At 42.9% G+C, this 22,734-nt stretch overlaps 2 protein-coding genes across 6 annotated transcripts in view; both read left to right on the forward strand.

The window, feature by feature from the left end:
* Positions 1 to 8,036, forward strand: part of LOC139583567 (extended synaptotagmin-2-A-like) — a 33,964-nt gene extending 25,928 nt beyond the window's left edge. For 4 of the 5 annotated variants that reach the window (XM_071414786.1, XM_071414787.1, XM_071414788.1 and 1 more), the window contains 9 exons: positions 2,092 to 2,166; positions 2,294 to 2,380; positions 2,560 to 2,709; positions 2,938 to 3,305; positions 4,758 to 4,856; positions 5,121 to 5,252; positions 5,489 to 5,594; positions 6,039 to 6,088; positions 6,311 to 8,036. In XM_071414786.1, the coding sequence (XP_071270887.1) occupies positions 2,092 to 2,166; positions 2,294 to 2,380; positions 2,560 to 2,709; positions 2,938 to 3,305; positions 4,758 to 4,856; positions 5,121 to 5,252; positions 5,489 to 5,594; positions 6,039 to 6,088; positions 6,311 to 6,356 (1,113 nt within the window). In that variant the 3' untranslated portion in view covers positions 6,357 to 8,036. Of the gene's footprint in view, positions 1 to 2,091; positions 2,167 to 2,293; positions 2,381 to 2,559; positions 2,710 to 2,937; positions 3,342 to 4,757; positions 4,857 to 5,120; positions 5,253 to 5,488; positions 5,595 to 6,038; positions 6,089 to 6,310 lie in introns of those variants that run through there. The other variant, XM_071414790.1, reaches the window with a different exon arrangement.
* A 940-nt stretch (positions 8,037 to 8,976) lies between these two features.
* LOC139583568 (condensin-2 complex subunit G2-like) lies at positions 8,977 to 22,542 on the forward strand. Its single transcript, XM_071414791.1, has 27 exons — positions 8,977 to 9,119; positions 9,280 to 9,369; positions 9,990 to 10,172; positions 10,576 to 10,690; positions 11,137 to 11,294; positions 12,166 to 12,300; positions 12,737 to 12,831; positions 13,203 to 13,359; positions 13,734 to 13,826; positions 13,928 to 14,053; positions 14,496 to 14,675; positions 14,926 to 15,078; positions 15,346 to 15,568; positions 16,035 to 16,126; positions 16,864 to 17,037; positions 17,324 to 17,394; positions 17,483 to 17,636; positions 18,026 to 18,199; positions 18,301 to 18,417; positions 18,651 to 18,791; positions 20,028 to 20,127; positions 20,344 to 20,531; positions 20,858 to 21,001; positions 21,127 to 21,230; positions 21,484 to 21,584; positions 21,862 to 21,964; positions 22,260 to 22,542. Exons 2-27 carry the CDS (start codon positions 9,292 to 9,294, stop codon positions 22,315 to 22,317), a joined length of 3,417 nt encoding a protein of 1,138 aa, XP_071270892.1. The 5' UTR covers positions 8,977 to 9,119; positions 9,280 to 9,291; the 3' UTR covers positions 22,318 to 22,542.
* Positions 22,543 to 22,734: the final 192 nt, after the last annotated feature.

Consider the following 22,734-nt stretch of genomic DNA (forward strand, 5'->3'; position numbering starts at 1 on the left):
CAGTTGAAGTGTACCCATGATAAACATTACAGACCTCTACATGCTTTGTAAGTAGGAAAACCTGCAAAATCGGCAGTGTATTCAAATACTTGTTCTCCCCACTGTATAAGGTCCAACAGTTGACAGCGCATGTCAGAGCAAAAACCAAGCCATGAGGTTGAAGGAATTGTCCGTAGCGCTCCGAGGCCCAGATCTGGGGAAGGGTACCAAAACATTTCTGTAACATTGAAGGTCCCCAAGAACACAGTGGCCTCCATCATTCTTAAATGGAAGAAGTTTGGAACCACCAAGACTCTTCCTAGAGCTGGCTGCCCGGCCAAACTGAGCAATTGGGGGAGAAGGGCCTTGGTCAGAGAGGTGACCAAGAACCCGATGGTCAATCTGACAGAGCTCCAGAGTTCCTCTGTGAAGATCGGAGAACCTTCCAGAAGGACAAACATCTCTGCAGCACGCAACTAATCAGGCCTTTATGGTAGTGGCCAGACGGAAGCCACTCCTCAGTTAAAGGCACATGACAGCCCGCTTGGAGTTTGCCAAAAGGCACCTAAAAGACTCAGACCATGATAAACAAGATGCTCTGGTCTGATGAAACCAAGATTGAACTCTTTGGCCTGAATGCCAAGCGTCACGTCTGGAGGAAACCAGGCACCATCCCTACGGTGAAGCATGGTGGGTGGCAGCATCATGCTGTGGGGATGTTATTCAGCGGCAGGGACTGGGAGACTAGTCAGGATCGAGGGAAAGATGAAGGGAGCAAAGTTCAGAGAGATCCTTGATGAAAACCTGCTCCAGAGCGCTCAGGGCCTCAGACTGGGGCAAAGGTTCACCTTAAAACAGGACAATAATCCTAAGCATACAGCCAAGACAATGCAGGAGTGGGTTCGGGACAAGTCTCTGAATGTCCTTGAGTGGCCTAAACAGAGCCTGGACTTGAACCCGATTGAACATCTCTGGAGAGACCTGAAAATGGCTGTGCAGCAACACTCCCCATCCAACCTGACAGAGCTTATGATCTGCGGAGAAGAATGGGAGAAACTCCCCAAATACAGGTGTGCCAAGCATGTAGCGTCATACCCAAGAAGACTCGATGCTGTAATCGCTGCCAAAGGTGCTTCAACAAAGTACCGAGTAAAGGGTCTGAACAGTTATATAAATGTGATATTTCAGTTATTTTATTTTATAAATTTGCGAACATTTCTGAAAACCTGTTTTTGCTTTGTCATTATGGGGTATTGTGTGTAGATTGATGAGAGGAAAAAAAGAATGTAATACATTTCAGAATATGTAAGTAACGTAAAGAAATGTGGAAAAAGTCAAGGGGTCTGAATAATTTCCCAATGCATTGTATAGGGAATAGGGTGCCATTTGGGAGACATCTAATGTATGAGTCTAAAGTTACCAGACTAAAGTGCATCCCTACCTCCTGGAGATTGCTTTAGCCTGATATAAAAGATAGTTTGAGGCTGTTTTATAATCCTATCACATGGCAGAATTGTTTTTTTTGTCAGAGGACAAAAGGAATGGTTAAAATGTAATACATTTTTGGCTGTAACGGTAAGGCTGTAACGTAACAAAATGTGGAAAAAGGGAAGGGGTCTAAATACTTTCCGAGTGCATTACTTTTGAGCAGAGCCTACAGTATAGGCCCTCGTAAAAAGTAGTGCACTACGCAGGGAATATGGTTCCATTTGGAACATAGACATTGTTATATGTACATGGTATCTTTTATAAACCGGTTGCCAACGGTGAGAGTTCTTGGGTTTCAAAACTGAGAATGAGCTTGAAATTAGATTGAAGAATGTGGTCTAACTAAGACCAAGGTTGACTGTTTCCTAGCTACTGTGCATTGTCCAAAAAGCCCTCTATGCCAAAGTGTACTAAATAAGGAATAGAAAACAATTTGAGATGCAGCCTAATTTATATTCTCTTTTATCTGAGGATAGACATTCTGAACCATTTCTAAACTGATTTCAGTTTGTTTCTACTGTATAATATTTGTGTTACTACAATAAGCTGAAGAATAGGAGATTTTCAGTGTGGGTTTTTGTCTTAGTAACAGTCAGCCACTCTTTTTCTGGTCATCTCTCACAGTCCGGCAAGAAAACGAGCAGTGAACCAAGTCCTTGCGTTCATTTCACAGTTGGGAACAAATCATTTGAGAGTAAGGTAAGAAACTACAGTGGGCATGGTTTCTGTAGATAATTGTAAAGTATAATTGTAAACATCATATTCCACTCCTGTTCTTATGTTGATTCTATTACAGCATATTCTATTCTATATGTGTTTCCTTTAGATCCGCCATAAGACCAATGAGCCCATGTGGGAGGAAGCTTTCTCCTTCCTCGTCCATAACCCCAGGAGGCAGGAGCTGGAAGTGGAGGTACTGCACACTTTACATACATTTTTCATCATACCACAACTGGTAGTGATTTATTTCTATACATGTACTAGATGTTTTTTATGTTTTTGCTTGGGTCAAACATTGAGTTTACAGTAAGTGTATGTGAATTATAGAATATCTGATGTTAACCCTTTGTTGGCTTGCCTGTCGATGTCCAGGTGAAGGACGACAAGCACAAGTGCACCCTGGGTAATCTTACAGTCCCTTTGAGTGGTCTATTGGTGGAAGAGGACATGATGTTCACTCAGCAATTTTCCCTGAGGAACTCTGGACCCAGCTCCACACTCAAACTGAAGTTGGCACTCAGGGTAAGAATAGGCAGTGCCCCAAATGGCACCATATTCCCTATGTAATGCACTACTGTACTTTTGACCAGGGCCCATAGGGCTCTACAATGTAGGGAATAGGGTGCCATTTGTGACGCAACCATATTAGACCTGCTGTCCATTTTCTTATGTTACTGATTGAAGTGTGTAAAGAAAATGTCCTATCACAATGTACAGTATAGCACTGTGCTCTGCTCTTCTGTGTCTCAGGTTCTGTTTCTGGAGAAGCAGACGAGTGCGTCGGACCAGCCCTCCTCTGTCCAAGTGAGGAAAGCCAGCGTGGTCAACCCCACCGTCCCCTCCCAGAGACTCTCCACATCGGAGTCACCTCTTCCCCCAGACACCAACCCCCCAACACCACCAATGGAGGCCGCCACCTACACCCTCAACCGCAGAGAGGAGCAGAGGGAGGAGTCGTACGGCGGCAGCCCCATCAGGAGCACCTCCAACCTGAACACCACCATATCCAGCTCCCAGAAACACCTGCCCCACAAGGACTCCATTTCCAGCCTGGCTTCGGACATTTCCCTGCCCTTCGCCACCCTAGAGCTGCAGCAGAGGCTCAGGCAGCTGCAGAAGTAAATTACACACACGCACACAATCACTATCATGAGGTAAGGTAAATGTACAGTGGCTTGCAAAAGTATTCATCCCCCTTGGTGTTTTTCCTATTTTGTTGCATTATAACCTGTAATTTAAATTGATTTATAGTCGAAATTGGTGAAATGAAAAAAATAACTTGTTTAAAAAAAAAATATGTAATTGCCGGAAATGTGCGTGCATATGTATTCATCCATTTGCTATGAAGCCCCTAAATAAGATCGGGTGCAACCAATTACCATCAGAAGTCACATAATTAGTTAAATAAAGTACACCTGTGTGCAATGTAAGTGTCACGTGATCTGTCACATGATCTCAGTATATATACACCTGTTCTGAAAGGCCCCAGAGTCTGCAACAACACTAAGCAAGGCTCTCCAAACAGGTCAGGGACAAAGTTGTGGAGAAGTACAGATCAAGGTTGGGTTATAAAAAAAATATCCGAAACTTTGAACATCCCACAGAGCACCATTAAATCCATTCTTAAATTTTTTTAAAGAATATGGCACCACAACAAACCTGCCAAGAGAGGGCCGCCCACCAACACTCACGGACCAGGCAAGGAGGGCATTAATCAGAGAGGCAACAAAGAGACCAAAGATAACCCTGAAGGAGCACAGCGGAGATTGGATTGGAGTATCTGTCCACTTTAAGTCGTACACTCCACAGAGCTGGGCTTTATGGAAGAGTGGCCAGAAAAAAAGCCATTGCTTAAAGAAAAAAATAAGCAAACACGTTTGGTGTTCGCCAAAAAGCATGTGGGAGACTCCCCAAACATATGGAACAAGGTACTCTGGTCAGATGAGACTACAATGGAGCTTTTTGGCAATCAAGGAAAATGCCATGTCTGGCGCAAACCCAACACCTCTCATCACCCCGAGAACACCATCCCCACAATGAAGCATGGTGGTGGCAGCAGCATGCTGTGGGGATGTTTTCCATCGGCAGGGACGCTAAATAGAGGGACATTTTTGAAGGAAACCTGTTTCAGTCTTTAAAACAGGTTTCCAGCAGGACAATGATCCATCAGGACAATGACCCTAAGTATACTGCTAAAGCAACACTCGAGTGGTTGAAGGGGAAACATTTAAATCTTTTGGAATGGCCTAGTCAAACGCCAGACCTCAATCCAATTGAGAATCTGTGGTATGACTTAAAGATTGCTGTACACCAGTGGACTTTGGGGAGGTGAATTATTATGCACGCTCAGGTTTTCGTTTTTTTGTCTTTTTTCTTGTTTGTTTCACAAGAGAAAATATTTTGCATCTTCAAAGTGGTAAGCATGTTGTGTAAATCAAATGATACAAACCTCCCCCAAAAAATATATTTTAATTCCAGGTTATAAGGCAACAAAATAGGAAAAATGCCAAGGGGGTGAATACTTTCGCAAGCCACTGTAATCATAAATCTGTGCTGTGTTGTGTTTTCAGTGGGTCTGCCCCTAGTCCATACCCCATGGGGGAGATTCAACTGACTGTCCGCCACAGCTCCCAGAGGAACAAGCTCATCGTGGTGGTGCATGCCTGTCGGTCAGTCAGTGGCCTCACATAACACACTAGACCAGTGACATACAGTATAGTCCAGTTTCCTGGACACAGATTAAGCCTAGTCCTGGACTAAAAAACATGCTCATTGGAGATTCTCCATCGAAAGAGCCTTCTTAGTCCAAGACTAAGCTTAATGTGTGTCCAGGAAACCGCCCGTCCGTGTTCATCTTAATTACCACAAGTTCAGGATTTACTCTGTTCAGATTTCAATGTGCCTGACGGACCCCATGTACATTTTGCCCTCAGAAACCTCATTGCGTTCGCTAAGGATGGATCAGATCCTTTCATTCGGATTTATCTGCTCCCTGACAAGAGCCGGACAGGCCGTAGGAAGACCAGCACCATAAAGAAAACCCTGAACCCTGTGTATGATCAAACGTGAGTTCTGACTGACTGTCACTGTAGGCCACAACCATAGAATGACATATAGAACTTATAAGTAATAGTAGTACATTGGTTCTCTATGGCCACCTACATTATGCAACCTTTTCACAACCATCAAAATAATTCACAACGTCATCCATTGGATTCATTCATTACCCAGTATCACTGCAGTAGGAAATCCTCACTCAGAAATAAAGGAGAATCCTACAGTGTGTTTTGTTCGTCTGCAGGTTTGAGTTTAGTGTGTCCATGGTGGAGCTGCACAGGAGAACTCTGGACATCGCTGTGAAGAATGGAGGAAGTATACTGTCCAAACACAGAGGACTCCTCGGGAAGGTAGTGTATCCTCACAAGATAGGGAATAGGGTGCCATTTGGGACACATTCAATGAAGTGCACTACTTTTGACCAGACCCCTATGAACCCTGGTCAAAAGTGGTACTCTTTAGTGGGATTACGGTGGCATTTGCACTTGAAAAAAGAAAGGGAAGGTGGATACCTAGTCAGTTGTACAACTGAATGCATTCAAATGAAATGTGTCTTCCGCATTTACCCAACCCCTCTGAATCAGAGAGGTGCGGACGGCTGCCTTAATCGACATCCACGTCTTCGGCGTCCGGGGAACAGTGGGTTAACTGCCTTGCTCAGGAGCAGAACAACGTATTTTTACCTTGTCAGCTCAGGGATTCAATACAGCAACCTTTCGCTACCCAAATAAAGGAGCGTGAGGAATGTTATCTGATTGTTGTTGACTCTACCAATGCTACTTTACTTATTATAGGTGATGGTGGATTTGAGTGGTGAGGATATATCCAAGGGCTGTACGCAATGGTAAGATGCTCCTTTACCCAATTTGTGTTGTCAGCTCTGTGCTGTATTTGTGTTAACATTTGATACACATTTAATTTGGTTCAATAAACTAGGTTGTTCATTCTATGGTTGCATCTTTGGGTGTGAGCAAATTGCTATAGAAATCCTGTGTATGTATTATATTTGTTAGTCATATTTTAGTTTTAAGCCATTGCCATTTGTTGCCCCACTGGTGTCTTGTAGGTATGACCTCACTGAAGATGGCAGCCGCAAAACGGTCCAGGCATAGAGAGGGACATAGGAAGACCTCACCTCCATAATCATAAACACACATCCTGCTGTTTCAACTCTAGTGACATTCAATTCAAAAAAGCTTTATAGGCATGACAAAAATCTAATTTTATTGCCAATTGACATTCATAGAAACACACATCACTCTGCTTTCATTTAGTGTTATCACTTATCAAAGGGGACATAATTTTAATTTTCTTACTTTTTTCCCCTTTAATTTGTGCGTTTATCATGTTGACGCATGTAGAGATACAACTTGAAGCTTGCTGTAACATGCTGTTCCTGCACTATTGAAAGACGTCAAAGTTTCACAAAATTGTCCTGTTAAAAGCAAAAAACTATGATCAGAAGATTTTGGTTAATGTGTCAAAAAGCACATTTACTGCCTTGTTTTCTAACTTGTTCAGTGTTTATATGGACTAATTAGTTTTCATTGTTATTTCTTACTATTGAAGGAAATTATGTTGGAATCCTATTTGTTTTCTTTGACATTGAATGGACTCCATATCTATTGATGTGACCGTAATTCTCATCAAAATGACAGATATTGCTGCTATGGTAGTTTATAAGCTGTAAACAAGGATGACCAGTTAATGTGTTTTATATATTTTTGTCAAGTAGTGTTATTTGGTCATTGTTTACTTCCGCCTATTTTCTTTATGCTAACGGTAATCAATTACTCCTACAGTGATCAAAAGTCCTACCAGTGGATTCACATCAAAAAAATATCAAATGATTGTTCAGTATATTCTATACTGTATATTTTGAAGGATCCAGTGCAATATAGAATTATGTTCAAATGAAGGGGGTATGTCAGGGCGGGATATGTTCTGCTCTGGTGTACAGGAATAGTATATCTAAACAGATAAGAGTGAGTTTGGTTATCGTAATAAATCATTTGTAAATGAATAGAGGACCATATATGAATGGTCTCTTACACCAGACACATTATGCAAAAAATTTTTTTGCAACATTGTGTGAAGTTTTGTTTTTATTTGGTTGATTGATGACAGAATGTGCCATAGGCTACTCCTACACGTATAAGCCATGCAATGCTGTTTTATCTTGAAACACGTTCATATTATGCATTACAAACATCTTAAATACTCTGTCAGTTATCTTTCCTGTGCCTTAACATTAAACACCTTCACACTTGCTGTACAAATGTACATGAAACCTTTTAGGAATCAAGTTCTCACATTTGGAATAAGTATATTCATGGTTTGTTTTGAATAATAAAGAGTTGTTTCTCTTTAATTAAAAAAAAAAAAAGTTTAATTTAAAGTGTTTTTGTTGTGTGTAATGACTTGACTTCCCTGTGAAAATTTGCCTGGTCCTAAATTCATTGTAAGCCTTTGTGAGACTGTTGTTTCTATGTCTGAGAGCTTACTGTATGTATCTACTAGGTCCTTGTTTTGCTGTACATAAACTCCATCTAGTGGTTTCTCAGATGCAACTTTAGTTGAGATGTTCTTTTAATTTATTATTTACTATTGTGTTACTTTAGCATTTAAAAATAACACTAACACAATGTGTGTGTTTACAGATTACTTTAAAGGCCCGGCCCAGAGCAAACTTTATTTTCTATATAAGGTTGAATTAAAACTGTGAACTTGTCAAAATGATGATCATGCCCTTTTAGTGTAAGAGCTGTTTAAATAAATTGCCTGACATTTCAGCCTGTTTTGGTGCGATTGAGTTTGGCCTTGGTAAATTAGTTATTACTCCAAAAATCAATAACATAAGTAGCCTTGCTCTACACACAAAAATGCTGCTTAAATAAAGTAGGCTATACAGTCAAAGATGGTTTAGTATGAAAATGCCTAGCAAGCTAAGCTCATGCGCAGAAACACCTCACCGAACTGCGCTTGCCGTCCACTCAAAGGCACTGCTTCGATATAGTTACTTTTGACGAAAATTAAAACGTGTCTGTTTGTCACATTCAGGAGTTTGGAGTAATAACATGTTCAGCTACTTACGACATTGGCTCAAATCTAGGTTGTACCTTCATACATCGAAAAACTAACAACGTCCTCCTCACTATGGCTTCAGACCTACCCAGCCCTTCAGACACAACGGCTGGGCTCTGCCTGTTAGGGCCCACTATAGCAAGTGTTGACGTTATTATTACCCTGCTCCAGGTGCCCAGGTTCCCTGAGCTGTTGCGGGTAACCACAAGCAATATAGTTAATGGGCGGCAAGTAGCAGGTAACCGTAAGTAATCCCCGAGCCAAATAGTTGAAAAATCTGTCGATGTGCCCTTGAGCAAGGAACTTAACCCTAATTGCTTATGTAAATCGCTCTGGATAAGAGAGTCTGCTAAATGACTAAAACGTAAACTCAGGAAGAATTGTTCACTTCTCTCATTGACTTTCCAAACCCTGGTCTGCTTGGGATGTATCGTGATGTTGGGCACAAAGGTATATAAGATGGTGGATGAATGAAGATAGTTCACTCAAACTCAAACAGTTTACCATTGCAAAACAAATAAAAAACTATCTGTTCCGGGTTATTTAAGGGGGTGGCTCTCCCATAAACACCAATGCGATAGTAACTGGGTCTCTGGTCTTCTTAGATCATTGGCTTCTATTTAAAATGAGAGAGTGGGCTGTCTCGCTTCCTTTTCCGTCTCTGGAGACGTCACAACAGTGTGTCACGTGGCTCTGGACGTTGTCAAATCAAAATTTGCGCGGGGAAGCTGCGTTTGCTAAGTTATAATAAGAAAATAGTTGATGATTTATAAGAACGGCATACGACATTGGTATGTATTTAACATTAACTTAGCTAGTGGTATATGATATGCTGATGAACTCTAGTTTTTATTTTTTGTCCATAAAACGGAAACACGAAGCAAGTTCGGTTTGTTAGCTAACATTATTGTTATTCAGATTTAACGAGATATTTTACTTCTTATTTCACAGTGCTGGCTAAACATGTCTAAGCGAGAGGCATTTTTAGACTCCATCTGCAAAGACAATGTGGGGGAATTTCTCAATTTCACTAAACTCCATGTGAGTAACATTAGCTACAATGTTGTTTTTGCAAAACTTCAAATATGAATAGGAGTGGTTCCTAAGCTGGGCCCCCCCCAAACAAAAATAATAATAAATAAACAGTCAGGCTTTCAACTTACTATTAAAAGTGGTAATAGTAGAATAGCACAAGGTGCAATTTCGAAATTGGGTATCCAGTACATCATCTGTTTTCCTTTTGTCATGTCAGTCATTGCATACCTTAGAGAACAATTTATAACTTTTCTGAAATGCAAACGTATTTTAGCCCATATATTTTGTTGTAATGTTTGAATCACTCAAATATCACATGAATACACACACATTAGCCATGGCAAAATGTATAGAATTGCAGGAAATACGCTTTAAACTTCTCCGACAACAAGAGGGCAACCGTTTGTCAGAAACAGTGCTTGTGCACATAGATGTGGCGTGTGTACAAGGGGGACCTGGGATGTTCCCCAATGGGGGGCTTCAGTGAAAAAGTTTGGGAACCCCTGTCTTATAGGACCAATATCATGAATCTCAAAATGAGTATTGTCTACCATACTGATTCCTTATGCTCGTCTATCTATTTGAGAGCCTTGCCTCTGACCCGGTTGGCTGTAATGTTACCACAGAAGGACACGGCTGAGCCCTTTGACCTAGATGAGGTCCTGCAGGAGCTGCCAAAGGACCAGAGAGAGGCACTGTGGGCCCGACTAGTCACACTACTTTGTGACCAGCTGGCAGCCTTCGCACCAGAGCACTGGGATGCTGGCTTAGAGGAGGACAATGAAATGGAGGTTGTGTCCCCAGACCGGGTGAGTACTAGTGAGTAGAGTTGTCACAATACTAGTATCGTGGCAAGGACATAAAACATGAAGCAGATTAAATTTAAGGGATACAGTCCTAATGTTGGAAAAGAAAATGCATTATGTTGTCACCCAGAGTCAAATGTTTGTTTTTCCAAGCTATAGTGCACACTATTTGACATAAAGAAGGTTCGACCAAAGAGTTTAGTCTGCCTTGTTTTTCTGCCATGGAGAATCGTAGTATCATAACAATTCCACATCCTGACCACTCTCTCTCTCTATATATTTTCCCACACTGGGCATGACCGCAGTTGTTTTATTCTTGCTCTGACTTCATCTCCTACATGTGATGTCAGTGTTCAGTTGTCTACTCTTCCTTGATTGAGAGGTGGTCATCTATTTCGTTATTTAGACACACACCATGTCTGTCCTTGAGGGAGTGACTCTAGTGGTCAAAGCTTCTGTGGATGTCATTGAGGATGGCGACGCCTACAATTCTCTCTTAGAGTGTGGCAACATATTAAATGGTGAGTTTAAAATTTTTTAGTATTAACTCTATCCTTGTTTTATAGTAAAAAGAATACATTTAATTTCTATAGTGCTTTTTTAGTATAGAAAGAATCTCAAAGCGTTTCAAAATACATGTTTTACGGAGCCTGGTTAACACAACTCACATGGTCAATGAGGGAGAGCTGACACACTGGTCTGGACAGGAGGCCTTTGTAGATGCAGAGTTGTACTTATTTCTGGCTGAGCTTTGGCGGCGCACACATGGTGTGTGGCTATCCATGTGTGTGTTTGAGTGAGAAAGACACAGAGGAGAACCAATCAGTAAAAAAGCAGTTATCGACACCATGCTGACAACATCAAAAGAGCCTTTCCAGACTGAAGTCAGGAGGACTTTGAGTTAGGTGTCAGCCAGATTATTTTAAGTACTCCAACCCTTCAGTCTGTCTCTGTCCAACAACCCCAGGTGTCCTGCCTTACCTTCCTGCCTCTGAGATGCCTCTGCGGCAGGCTATCCACGGTCTGTGCGAGGCCTGGTGGAAGAAAGGCCTCCTTGGTAAAGAAGCGCTGGGCCGCACAGCCTTCCTTGGAAGCCTGGAGAAGACCCTCATCCTGAAGAAACCAGTACGTACCCTTTAGCACCAACATGGCCTGTTGTTGTTTTTCTGTTTTGCTCTCTGTCGGTCTTCCTTTTTCTCTAGCGAGCTTTCTGGACTTGCTTTCAGTTATTTTGGTGGGAAATACAAAATGATAGGCTACCAGGTTTTTTTCTGGTGTGTGTGATGTGGCTATGGATGTGCCCAATGATGTGGTCTCTGACTGGAAATTGTAGAGGCCCTCCTGTTGGCCCGTAATGACAAAATAGTTTCAAAGCTAATTTCCTGTAATTCTACACATTTTGCCATGTGGTGGAGTTAAAAAAATGTTGCAGTTATGAGGCTCATTTCCTGCAGTTCTACACATTTTGCCATGGGTTATGCTATCTAAGTGACTGAAACATTATAACAAAATCAATTGGGGCCGCATGCCATGACCAAAATACTCCTGAATGCATCATTTTGGGAATTTGTTTCTCTCTGACTGTCTAGCTTTTATTTTGGTGATTGTTAGTTATCAAAGGTGATCTATTCTTGACAACAGACGAGTGCTCTCTAATCACCCGGTACTCTCATTCAGGGATCATCTTCATTTTATCTCTGTCAAAACTGAAGTCTTCTTCTACACTAGTGTATCAGAGAGGTGGCTGTTTGCATTGGAGTGATATACGATTATGATTTGTGATCCTCTCGTTTCTGACCTAGTGAGATGGATTCCCTGCAGGCAGTATCTGCATTTTAGGCTGTTCTCCAGTATGTGTCTCTGGTTATCTGGGGGAAGAATATCTGTGTACTAACTTTTTGTCTCATCTTGGCACCTTTGTCTTTTGGCGTCTGCATTGACCCGTTTTGTATGTGGTTTGCTGAATGTTGTCGATGCGTTGTGTGCACGTTCTCAGGCGGCTGAGATCCAAAGGCTTTGGGGTTTCCATGAGGTGCTGTTCACTGTGGACTTTGCGTCGCAGTGCAGCAAGGAGCTGATCGATCTGCTGCTACAGTGCTTCCTCAGTGTCAATCACATTAAAAACGAAGATGTAAGGATGTCTTTTTATTGGTGTGTGTGTGTGTGTGTGTGTGTGTGTGTGTGTGTGTGTGTGTGTGTGTGTGTGTGTGTGTGTGTGTGTGTGTGTGTGTGTGTGTGTGTGTGTGTGTGTGTGTGTGTGTGTGTGTGTGTGTGTGTGTGTGTGTGTGTGTGTGTGTGTCAGAACTGTTTTTTTTAAATACTTAAAAATGGATTGAATTTCAAATATTTTCTCTGCCCGTTTGAGCTTGCCTAGCTTAATAAACCAAAAGAAAAGTCCCAAAACTGCAAACCCTGACCACCTGGAACTCCAGACAAAAGAAAGCTGAATGTTTTTATATATTTTTTTCATGTATTTGAAACCCGGGTCTGGTGTGTGTGTGTGTGAGATCTTATGCTATGCGATCATGCTCACATTGTCGTTCCGATAACATGACTTTCGCTGGCAGGGAAAGCGTCTGATGGTCTTCCTCTTTAGCTGGAATGTCAACTTCATCCAGATGATCCATGGAACCATCAAAAACCAGCTACCTTACTTTGCAAAGTAAGTGTTTGCATTTGTAGTTTCCTATTAAGGTACTAAGTGTCCCTGTTATAATGCCGGGGAGGTTGGCGGTTCGATCCCCGGTCGAGTCATGCCAAAGACTCAACAAAAATGGGACCCGATGCCTTTCAGCTTGGCACTCAGCATTTAGGTTAAGGCCCCATGACAGACTTAGTGTCCTGTCCAGGAGGTGTACTTGCACATCAAGCTGCCTCCCGCTACAGAAACAGGAGATGGGCCGTTCTGGCTCGGTCAAGGTTTACTTATTCAAAAGTAGCTGTCAGGAGGCAATGGCTTTCTCCTATTCAATTCATGATGATATACCTGTTTTTTTGACTGCTTGGTTGAACTCCGTAGATTTTTTTCCCTAGGCTCCACACTGACCACATAGCTGAGATCTACTGCCGGGCCTGGAAGAAGGCTTCTGGGGTCTGTCTGGAGCAGATAGAGAGCACGTGCATCCAGGACTTCATGCAGCACGCTGTGCTCCTGCACAGGACCTCGCCCGTCCATGCCAAAGTCAGACAGGTGGGTGCCGTGAACATTTTGACTTGGTATGTTTCAAATATATTTCTCACTCTGCTTCAGAAATAATAATTCTATTTTTTATTTTTTTTTATTTTTTACAAATCGATACTTTGAGTCAAATATCAATATAATATTGAGATATGTAACTATTGATTAAAAATATATGTATTTTAAAAAAATATATAAAAAAAAAAAAAGTACTACGGTACTTCAACAGCACACATTTCCTGTATTTCTATTTTTTCATAACAAGACTAAGGCTTTAGCATCATATCAGCAAACCTCCAGCTGGCTTACTTTACCACAAAGTCTACATATTCACTGCAATGGTTGACGTTTATTTCATGTGTGTGACTTAACTCTCATCTGTGTAGATACTGAGCTACTTTCACAAACGGAAGGGCCGCCATGGGTTGGATGAGATGCTTTACAGACTCTACAAGCCCATTCTCTGGAGAGCGCTAAGCGTACAGTCCAATTTTCCTTGATACACGTACACTCTTTATTTCTGGATAGTGTTTTTTGTTGTTGTTGGACTAATGAAGGAGTCTTCTCTCTATCATTGTAGGCTGCCAACTCTGAGGTCCGGGCCAATGCCACTCTGCTCTTCACCGAGGCCTTCCCTATCCACAATCCTAGCCAGAACAGTGAGAAGATGGACGAGACCATCCAGAAACAACTGGACACGCTGGGCGTAAGTCAATGTATTATGACGTTGAATTTCCAAGTGGTCGTTTTATGTTTGTGAATCCCTGAAATGCCATAAGTTGAGCTAATATGTGGCAGATAGCCTAGCAGTTAAGAGCGTTGGGCCAGTAACCGAAAGATTGCTGGTACGAATCCCCAAGCCAACTAAGATGAAAAATCTGTCTGTGCCTTTGAGCAAGGCACTTAACCCTGAAGTCAGTCTGGATAAGAGCGTCTGCTAAATGACTAAAATGTAAATACGACAATTTGGAATTATGGAAAAATAGAATGTTTCTGTGTCGATTTAAAGGGTTAAATAGTTCAAGTGTAGTGAGTCTATTTTATCAGCACTGTGTACAGTGTATTCCTGTTTAAGTTATGTCTGCTTAATATTCTAAAGCTCTCACCTGTTTGTTCCTGTGTGTCGGTGTGTGTTTGTAACATGTCAGCGCCTGCTAGAGGACCCTCAGCCTCTGGTGCGCTCCACAGCCACCCTCGGGGTCTGTAAGATCCTGGCCAAGTGCTGGGAGGTCATCCCCCCCACTGTCATCACCGACTTCCTCAAGAAGCTTGTGGTAGAGCTGGCCAATGATACCACCTCCCCCGATGTCCGCTGCTCCGTCTTCAAGGTGAGTTACCACAGTATTGAATACAATAAAACACGACATATATTAGAGCATTATGGCTACGTCCCAAATGGCACCCTATTCCCTATATAGTGCACTAATTTGACAGGTCCTTACGGCTCTGGTCAAAAGCAGTGCCCTGTATAGGGAATAGTGCACCATTTGGGATGCAGACCTATATGAACTCTGACCCCCCTCTAGTCATCACTGCGGTTATGTGTTGTTATTATGGATTACAATTAAATCTCTCCAGTGTTTGACCATCGTGCTGGACAATGGCCACAGTCACCCGTTGCTGGAGCAGCTGCTGCCAGCTCTGAAGAACAGCCTCCATGACACCTCGGAGAAAGTACGCGTGGCCTTCCTCAACATGCTGCTCAAGATCAAAGCAGTGCGAGCCGCCAAGGTAAAAACACCGCTTGCGTGTATTTCTGTTTTGTGCAAAACCACAACGTATTACCAAACAAAAAGACAACAATGAAGATATTCAAAGTACTACTATACATTATACTAAATGTATATTTCTTCATTGTCATTTTGTCAGGAAATACACTGTAGTTATTTCTGTTTGTGTTGGGAGAAAGCTTTTTGATTCCCCGCTTATCTCAGTAGTACTGTCAGACATTATTTGTGATGCTCACCCTGCCGTACCCCTCCTCTCTCTCCTCTCCAGTTCTGGAAGGTGTCCTCCATGGATCACCTGCTGGCCCGTCTGGCCGTCGACTCGCAGCCTGTCTCCAAGCGCATCGTCGACCTCCTCTTCAATTCCTTCTTCCCCGTCAACCAATCAGTGGAGGTGTGGTGCGAGCGCTGCGTCACTCTGATTAAGATGAACCCCAAGGCAGCTAGGACTTTCTACCAGTATGCACACATCTACACAGCCCCCACTAACATAGGTGAGTTTAGCCTGCAGTTGTATACAGTAGCTCCTACACAGCCCTCACTAATATAGATCAGTTTGGCCTTCAGCTACAGTATGTAGCTCCTGTCAGCATATGTGGGATTTAAAGGGATAGTTTGACATTTTCCGGTCATTGCGCTAACGCTAGTTAGCAATCGCTCCAGAAACGACCTTCAACTTCCTTCAAACTGCAAGCATAGATATACAAATGGTATCCATGAGTTCATCCGATTCTGGGTAAGTAGTGGGGAAAAAGGGCTTCATTGCCAAACTCTCGAACTATCCATTTAAATCACTCGTTAATCTGTTGACAGTTCACAGTACTGACCTGTCTAAGGTCTTTATTCCCCCTAGATCATATTCAAACTACGTATCTAGCTAGCAGATGTTATGAGAGTCATTTAAAGTTGTTAGAAAACCCTGAATTAAAGTCTGTTTTACTGTACCCGCTTGTGTCCCAGTCAAGCTGATGCTGACAATCCGCCGGTGTTTGAATGCCTGCATCCAGACTGAAGACCTGAATGAGACAAACTCAAACAAGGAGAACACAAGTGTAAGACTGATTTGTAGCACTGAATGTCAGCTCACTTACAAGACTAAGGAAATTGTCGTTTGTCAATGGAATGCATGTACGATAATCAAGATTTTTCCATCATTCAAATTGTAATATAGAATTGGTACATGTACATCCCACCCCTTCAGCTAAATGCCTCCGCTCAGTTCCTGTCGCACCCCATCATATAACCCAACATATAATATTTTTTTACTCAATTGTTTGTAAATGTAGTTCTAAACAAACACTTTCCAGCTTCAAGACATGGTAAAAACGATCATTTTGATCGGTCTCTCTGGTGTACTGGATGGTCAGTCCTTACATCCGTAACTTTGTCTATGAATTTAAGTGTTTACACGTCTCCAGCATAGAAAGCTAGTATGAGGGTTTGCGCTCAGGCTAGAATGAATAGTGGCCGGTGCGAGAGAACATTTCCTTAGAGTTCAGTAGTTCTCGAACCATGAAAAAGAGAGAAAAAAACAAGGAGGCTGATGTGCTAAAATATACTTCATTGAATGCCGTGCTCAAAAGGGAAGTGAAAAAAAATATTTAGAGCATGTTATTCATTTAAGCATATTTTGCCTCCTTGGTGTTTTCCTATTTGTGGTTTGAGTGCAAGTTCCTACTGGACTCTATATTTCTCCAGCCCCATCGCTCAGCTGTTTACCACAACAAGTTGCACGGTGACCGCTTTGTTTTATTTTAAATCCCAGATTTTAAAACAAAGTTCCTTGCAGGTTCTGGAGCATGTCCTGTCGGTCAAGGACACGGCGGCCATGGCCAGTCTGCTGGAGGTGGTGGTGATCTTGTGGAGGAGCATCCGGAAAGCCCTGGAGCTCAACAAGGACGCCCTCCAGTACACCACTGCCAAGTTTGGCTCCGTTGTGCCCAAGTACTTCAATGTCTTCCAGGTGTGAGGTGGACTGGAGTTTACCCCGTGGCAGTCACAACTTCGGTTGTGTCCCAATAATCTCTCCTAAGTGAACACTTGTTCACTTCCCTTCATAGATTTGAAAGGAAATGACTGGTTTATGGAAATGCCCTCTAGCCCATGCCTACACCAGTCTAATGCTTTTAAATGTGTGGGGAGTAGTGAACGAGTTCGCACTTAAAGGAAGAAGGTAAGATTATTGGTACGCACCCCAGATATCTTCCCCATCATTTAAGATGTCCTCACCTTGTTTCTCTCTCTTTCAGGAGGAGCGTTGCACAGTTCCCCTCATCCAACTGGCCTCCCTACTGCCCCCAGCTTCTGTCCCCACTTTCAGGTCTGTGGGGGTCCTGCTAACTTGTCGTCCTTTTTGGCCTCTTCAGACTCTCTGTGTTAACCCTGTCTCTCTGGTCCCTGTGTTCCAGCTGTGGGGTGCTGTCCAGGCTGAAGAGGCTGGAGGCGGGGGCCAAGGTGTCCCAGTACAGTCAGATCATCGAGTGCCTGTGTAGCTGGGGCCAGGCTGCACACGTCCTGGAGCTCATCACAGACTGGCTCACTGATGCCTTACCCACCCCCGCTGTACGCAACACGCACAGAGGTTGTGTCACAAATGGCACCCTATTCTCTATATATTGACCTACTTTTGACCAGGGTCCATAGGTTCACTGTTCTAAAGTAGTGCACTATATAGGGAAAGGGTGCCATTTGAGATGCAGGCACAGATGAATAGGGATGCCTCAGTGAGACCCTCGGCGGCTCCTTGGGATATTTTATTAGGCATTGTAATGCAGAAAGGAGGGATGCATCTGCATAGTAATAAATCTTACTAACTTTACTTTATTCTGAGTAAACAAAGAGTTTTGTCTTCAAAAACTTTGCCTTAATGCTCTTTATAGTAGTGTACTGAGATGTAATCATGACATCGTTGGACATTACCCCACCTCTCTGCTCCCCCTTCTCCTCCACAGGGCAAAGGGAACACCAGTCGGAAAGTGCGCATCCAGGAGACGGTGAAGGCCAAGCCAGACCTGGGGCTAGATTACCTGGAGTACCTGGTCAGCCGTACCTCCACGCGGGACTGCATCCTGCCCTTCAGGCAGGGCCAGCTCAAACAGCTGCACAAAGCCCTCGGGGCCTGGAAGGTAGAGTAGATAATATAATTACAGAGTTGTATAGATTGGTTATATGTGCGGTGAGAGGCTATGAACAGAGGTGGTATCCTGTGTCATGTTTTCCTTCTCAGTCAGTGCTGTTATCCCATATGAGCTCTTCTGAGGCCCAGGCCGATGTACCCAGAGCAGAAACGGCACTAAGAGCATTTGCCCTTCACGCACGTCTCAGTGCCCATGTACAGCACAAAGTGAGTCCCATTGCCTACATGCCTCCGCTTTGTAACCAATCTGTGTACAGTATTGCTACTAACAATATCAGCTAAATGTCCTCGATAAGTGTCGGTTTGAGCAGTGTACTGTAGGTACTTGGTTTATCGTCCCAGATCTAGTAGACACTATTTGGGATATAACTACTGGTCTGTGCAGTGTTTTGGCTATAACCACCGGGGCTTGCTATAACCATCGTTACTTGCTTTCCCAGTTCTCAGAGGGGAGGGATTTCCTTGTCCCTGTGGAGAACATGGCAGCGTGGGTGGCAGAGAGGGTGCTGCCCTTCCTGGTCGGCCCCAGTGAGGGAGGGGTCACTGAGCAGCAGCGGGACCTCGCCAGGCAGGTAGTAGAGGTAAGTGTGACCCTCTGGATGGGGTAGCAGGTATCAATCACAGGACAGGGTTTACACTATCGTTTTGTACAGACGACCTAAGCGTTAGTTCTGTGTTCACTACTCCGCGGTACCTCAGAGGTGTCTAACTCAATTCCTGGAGGGCTGTATGTCTGCCGGTTGTGTTTTCTTTCAATTTGTGTCCAACTAAGACCTAGACAGCCAGGTGAGGGGAACTCATAACTAATCAATTACAGGAGATACTCGGCCCTCCAGGAATTGGGTTCGACACCCGTGCTTTACCTGTAGACAGAGGGAACATAAATCAAATCAAATGTATTTAGTTAACCCCTTTTTACATCAGCAGTTGTCACAAATTGGTTTTCTGGAAACCTTAACACATGAGTAAAATAGCATTAGACTTTTATCAAATATCAGACATAAAAGAATAGCCGTAGAATATAGTTATGTGTATTACACTGTTACAGTATTAGCCAGGACATTAGGTCCTGGTAATTTACGAGCAGCTTTATGGTATTATGGTCAGTAGATCAATTCTTGTCCTGGATCTTTCCTATGCTGTCAGTCTATGAACAGACGGAGGGTTCATCCTAAATTGCACCCTATTCCGTGCACTACTTTTGACCCTATAGGCCTTGGTCAAAAGTAGTGCACTACATAGGGAATAAGGTGCCATTTGGGACGCCGCCTTAGTCTGTTTTATAGATTGTTATTCAGCTCCGGTCCACACTCTCACGTATCAGCTCTCCGTTGTACGCCTCCCACTCCCAGAGAGCAAGATGGACTCATTTATTCTTTTGAAATGGGCTTCTATAGTTATTTCTTCCATTACTCTCTCAAGTGTCTCACCCAGAGGCTGCTGCTGTGATCAGATATTGAAAATAAACCCCTCATTTATCTTAATACCCACTTCTGTTGCTTCCACTAACTCTCTAGAGCTCCAGCACCAACACTTGAGATTAAGATACTATGGTATGGTGGCTTATTCAATGCGTCGTTTTCAGGACAAATTACACAAATGTAATTTTTTATTCATATTTTTTTTATTGTCCCATAATATAGTTTGTTTAGTTGGTCTTTCGGTATTATTCCAGGTTCTTAAAAAGAGTTGCATTTTATAAATTCTGAATTACTATGCTGAAACAATAAAATAAAAAATAAAAAAACATCAGTCATTTTTCTGTCCCTCTTTGTGGAGTGACATGGTTGCTCTAACGTTGCGGTGATGTTTGGCAGTGTTTACTGACGGTGAGCAGAGATGTGATCCGGGTGGGCCTTGGGGACGAGGAGTTCAAAGGGCAGGTCCTTCACCTGTGCTCCATCGTGCTCCTCTCTGGTGAGTATATCTATACTGAACATATACTATTATAGAGACCTACAGAATCTAAATGAAGAAACATGCCATTTTCGACCATCTGTAAATCAACATTTCTATAAGGCACATTTAGAACCGTAGATTCTCTAGAATAGTTGTTGACTGGACTAGGCCACTCATTTCAATGTGTCTGTGAGGAAATTTGACGTGTGTGTGTGTGTGTTATTGTGTTCTCAGAGAAGGGCTACCTGTGTGTTCCTCTGCTGCTCTCTGTGCTGACGGAGGTGGCGGAGAACTACGTCCCCGAGAACCAGGCCCAGGACAACCAGTCCTCCATCATCCTCACCGTGGTCACCAACGTCTTCCAGAAGATCCTGGAGGTTATGGCTCGCCGCCTGAGGAAGGACCCCGAGGAGGGCCAGGAGGTGAGGAGGATGGCGTGCGTCCCAAATGCCTTGATGGTTTGAGTGTCAATCAAAAGCACACACGTAGATCATTTAGAGGTAGTCTCTTCAGTCACACTTTAAATGGCTGTCTAAATAATACCTATTTGGCCCAACAATAGAAGCAGCTCTGGGGCCATATGTATCAAGCTTCTCAGAGGAAGTTTTTCAGTTACTGTACCACCAACAAAATGTTGCTCTCCCCAGTGTACCCCCTACTCTGATACGCTATAGATAGATATGTCTATGTTCAGCTTGCAAATGTGAATAGATGACTTAAGGTTGTTTCTCTCCCCTGGCTATTGTAGCTGTGGCACTTGGCTGTTACCGCTCTAGGAGACTTCCTCCAGGTGGTTCAGGCTTGGTCGGGCATCGAGTCCAACCCCCTAAACGGGGTGTTTTCAACCGTCTGTGCTGCCACCCTCGCAGCGACCCAACACTCCCTGCAAAAGGCAACAAAGATGGCTGATAAATTATTTTCCTAGATAGAAAATGTGATTCCAAATGTTGATCGGTTGCGAATAAAGAACATGTAATATATTTCATCTGCTCTGAACTTAAAACTGTTCCATCTTAGATTTCACATCCTCAAGAGGTCACAACACCAGAGACGGTCCAGGATTTGCCTCCTCTCTCAAGCATCTTGTTGACCGTTCTCCTCAAATCGCCCCCGGTCACAAGGTAAACAACCAACTACACTCCAAGCGTTTTGCTGCTTTCAATTACTATTCACACTGACCGGCTCAGTTCGGTTTCCTTTTTTTGTGTTAAATGTTTTTACAGATTTTTCCCACACAAAAAGGAAGAACGAGGAAGAACAGACACCAAACAGTCAACCCCACACGACGTCGTACAAAGAGCTCCAGCCATGGAATATATACTGTACTTTTCTCCTCATTGGTGTTTCTAATCCGAGGCCTCTTCTCTTTTCCAGAGCCTTTCTGGCAGAGATCATCTCAACTGTCGACTCAGAGGTCATTGATGGTCTGACCGGATTGGCTGCAGTTCTTCACATTCTGGCAGTTGTCAGACAGAGTGAGTAAAATAAGTTGCAATAAAGAGAATTTCTCTAGTTTAAAAAAAGAAAGAATGATTTCACATTCATGAATAGTTTCTAACAGGGCGTGGCTAAAAAAAACTTGCTGTTAAACTGGGAGTGTAACTTTTGCCGGTGTGGAGCAGAGAGCGTGCCATTATCCACTGTTCTCTGGCATGAGCCGGTTGCTTATGCCCAGGTTTCATTGAAATGAATGCCAGAAGCTCAGTATCCAGTGTAGCTGGCCTGTAATGATTGTGCCCGTCTTTGTTCCAGCTGGGAAGTTTAAGGCAGATCTGAAGAGTTCAGCCGTGTCCGTCGACAGACAGCTTCAGAAACATTACGCTGTCACGGCTGAGGACGAAGGACACATCCAGAGGTGACTAGATTAATGAACGTTGTAACGGCTGTCCCAAATGGCATCCTGTAGTGCACTACTTTTGACCAAGACCCATATGGCTCTCCACTGGTGTAAATCTGTTGCTACCTTTTGTATGTTTTTAAGAATAAAGTATTTTTGAGTTGTTAGCTAGCTGTTATAGCATTTTACCCTAAACGTTAAGGAAACATGCTCGTAAGTTGGGAATTGTAAGATGGCAAATTATATTTTAAAATGACATAATAGCAACCACAAAATGACATTACATTATTTATTTTTGTACCTCTTTTTCCAGGGTAATCTACGAATCCGCTATCAACACTTTGAATGAGATTCTGATGCCATGCCCATGAAGCGGCAAGAGAACCTCATTTACACATTTACTAATTATTTCTTGGTTGCCAGTGTCAGCTATTCTTCTGTTCTGTTGTTTCTATGCAATCATGGTGTATGCAGCATGACTTGTATTTGCGCTTTGGATTTATGTATTGCGTCAGTATACTCTATGCTGCATAAACTGAACTGTGTGTAACATTGCTAAGTAACTGCTAAAAATACATTTGAAATGTGAGTTTCAACCATGTCTTTGTGGATTCTCTCTAAAATCACTTACACATGTTTTAGTTTAACTTATAGTACATATTTGCACAATTTTATTGAAGGAAATATAGTTTGTTTAGTTATGGTCCACCACTGGCAGAGAAGGTTAGTTTCTGTGGCTAAGGAGGAAGGACAAGAATGAAGAACTAAAGGCCAGCTGCAGGGGATGA

The sequence above is a fragment of the Salvelinus alpinus genome, chromosome 8 (assembly GCF_045679555.1).
Source record: "Salvelinus alpinus chromosome 8, SLU_Salpinus.1, whole genome shotgun sequence".
In the NCBI taxonomy this organism is placed as follows: Eukaryota; Metazoa; Chordata; class Actinopteri; order Salmoniformes; family Salmonidae; genus Salvelinus; species Salvelinus alpinus.

Coding starts and splice junctions, on each gene's coding strand:
- LOC139583568 (XM_071414791.1), top strand. CDS start 9,292: ATGTCTAAGCGAGAGGCATTTTTAGACTCCATCTGCAAAGACAATGTG. Junction 15,079..15,345: donor AAGCAGTGCGAGCCGCCAAG/GTAAAAACACCG, acceptor TCTCCTCTCCAG/TTCTGGAAGGTGTCCTCCAT. Junction 21,585..21,861: donor TCTGGCAGTTGTCAGACAGA/GTGAGTAAAATA, acceptor TCTTTGTTCCAG/CTGGGAAGTTTAAGGCAGAT.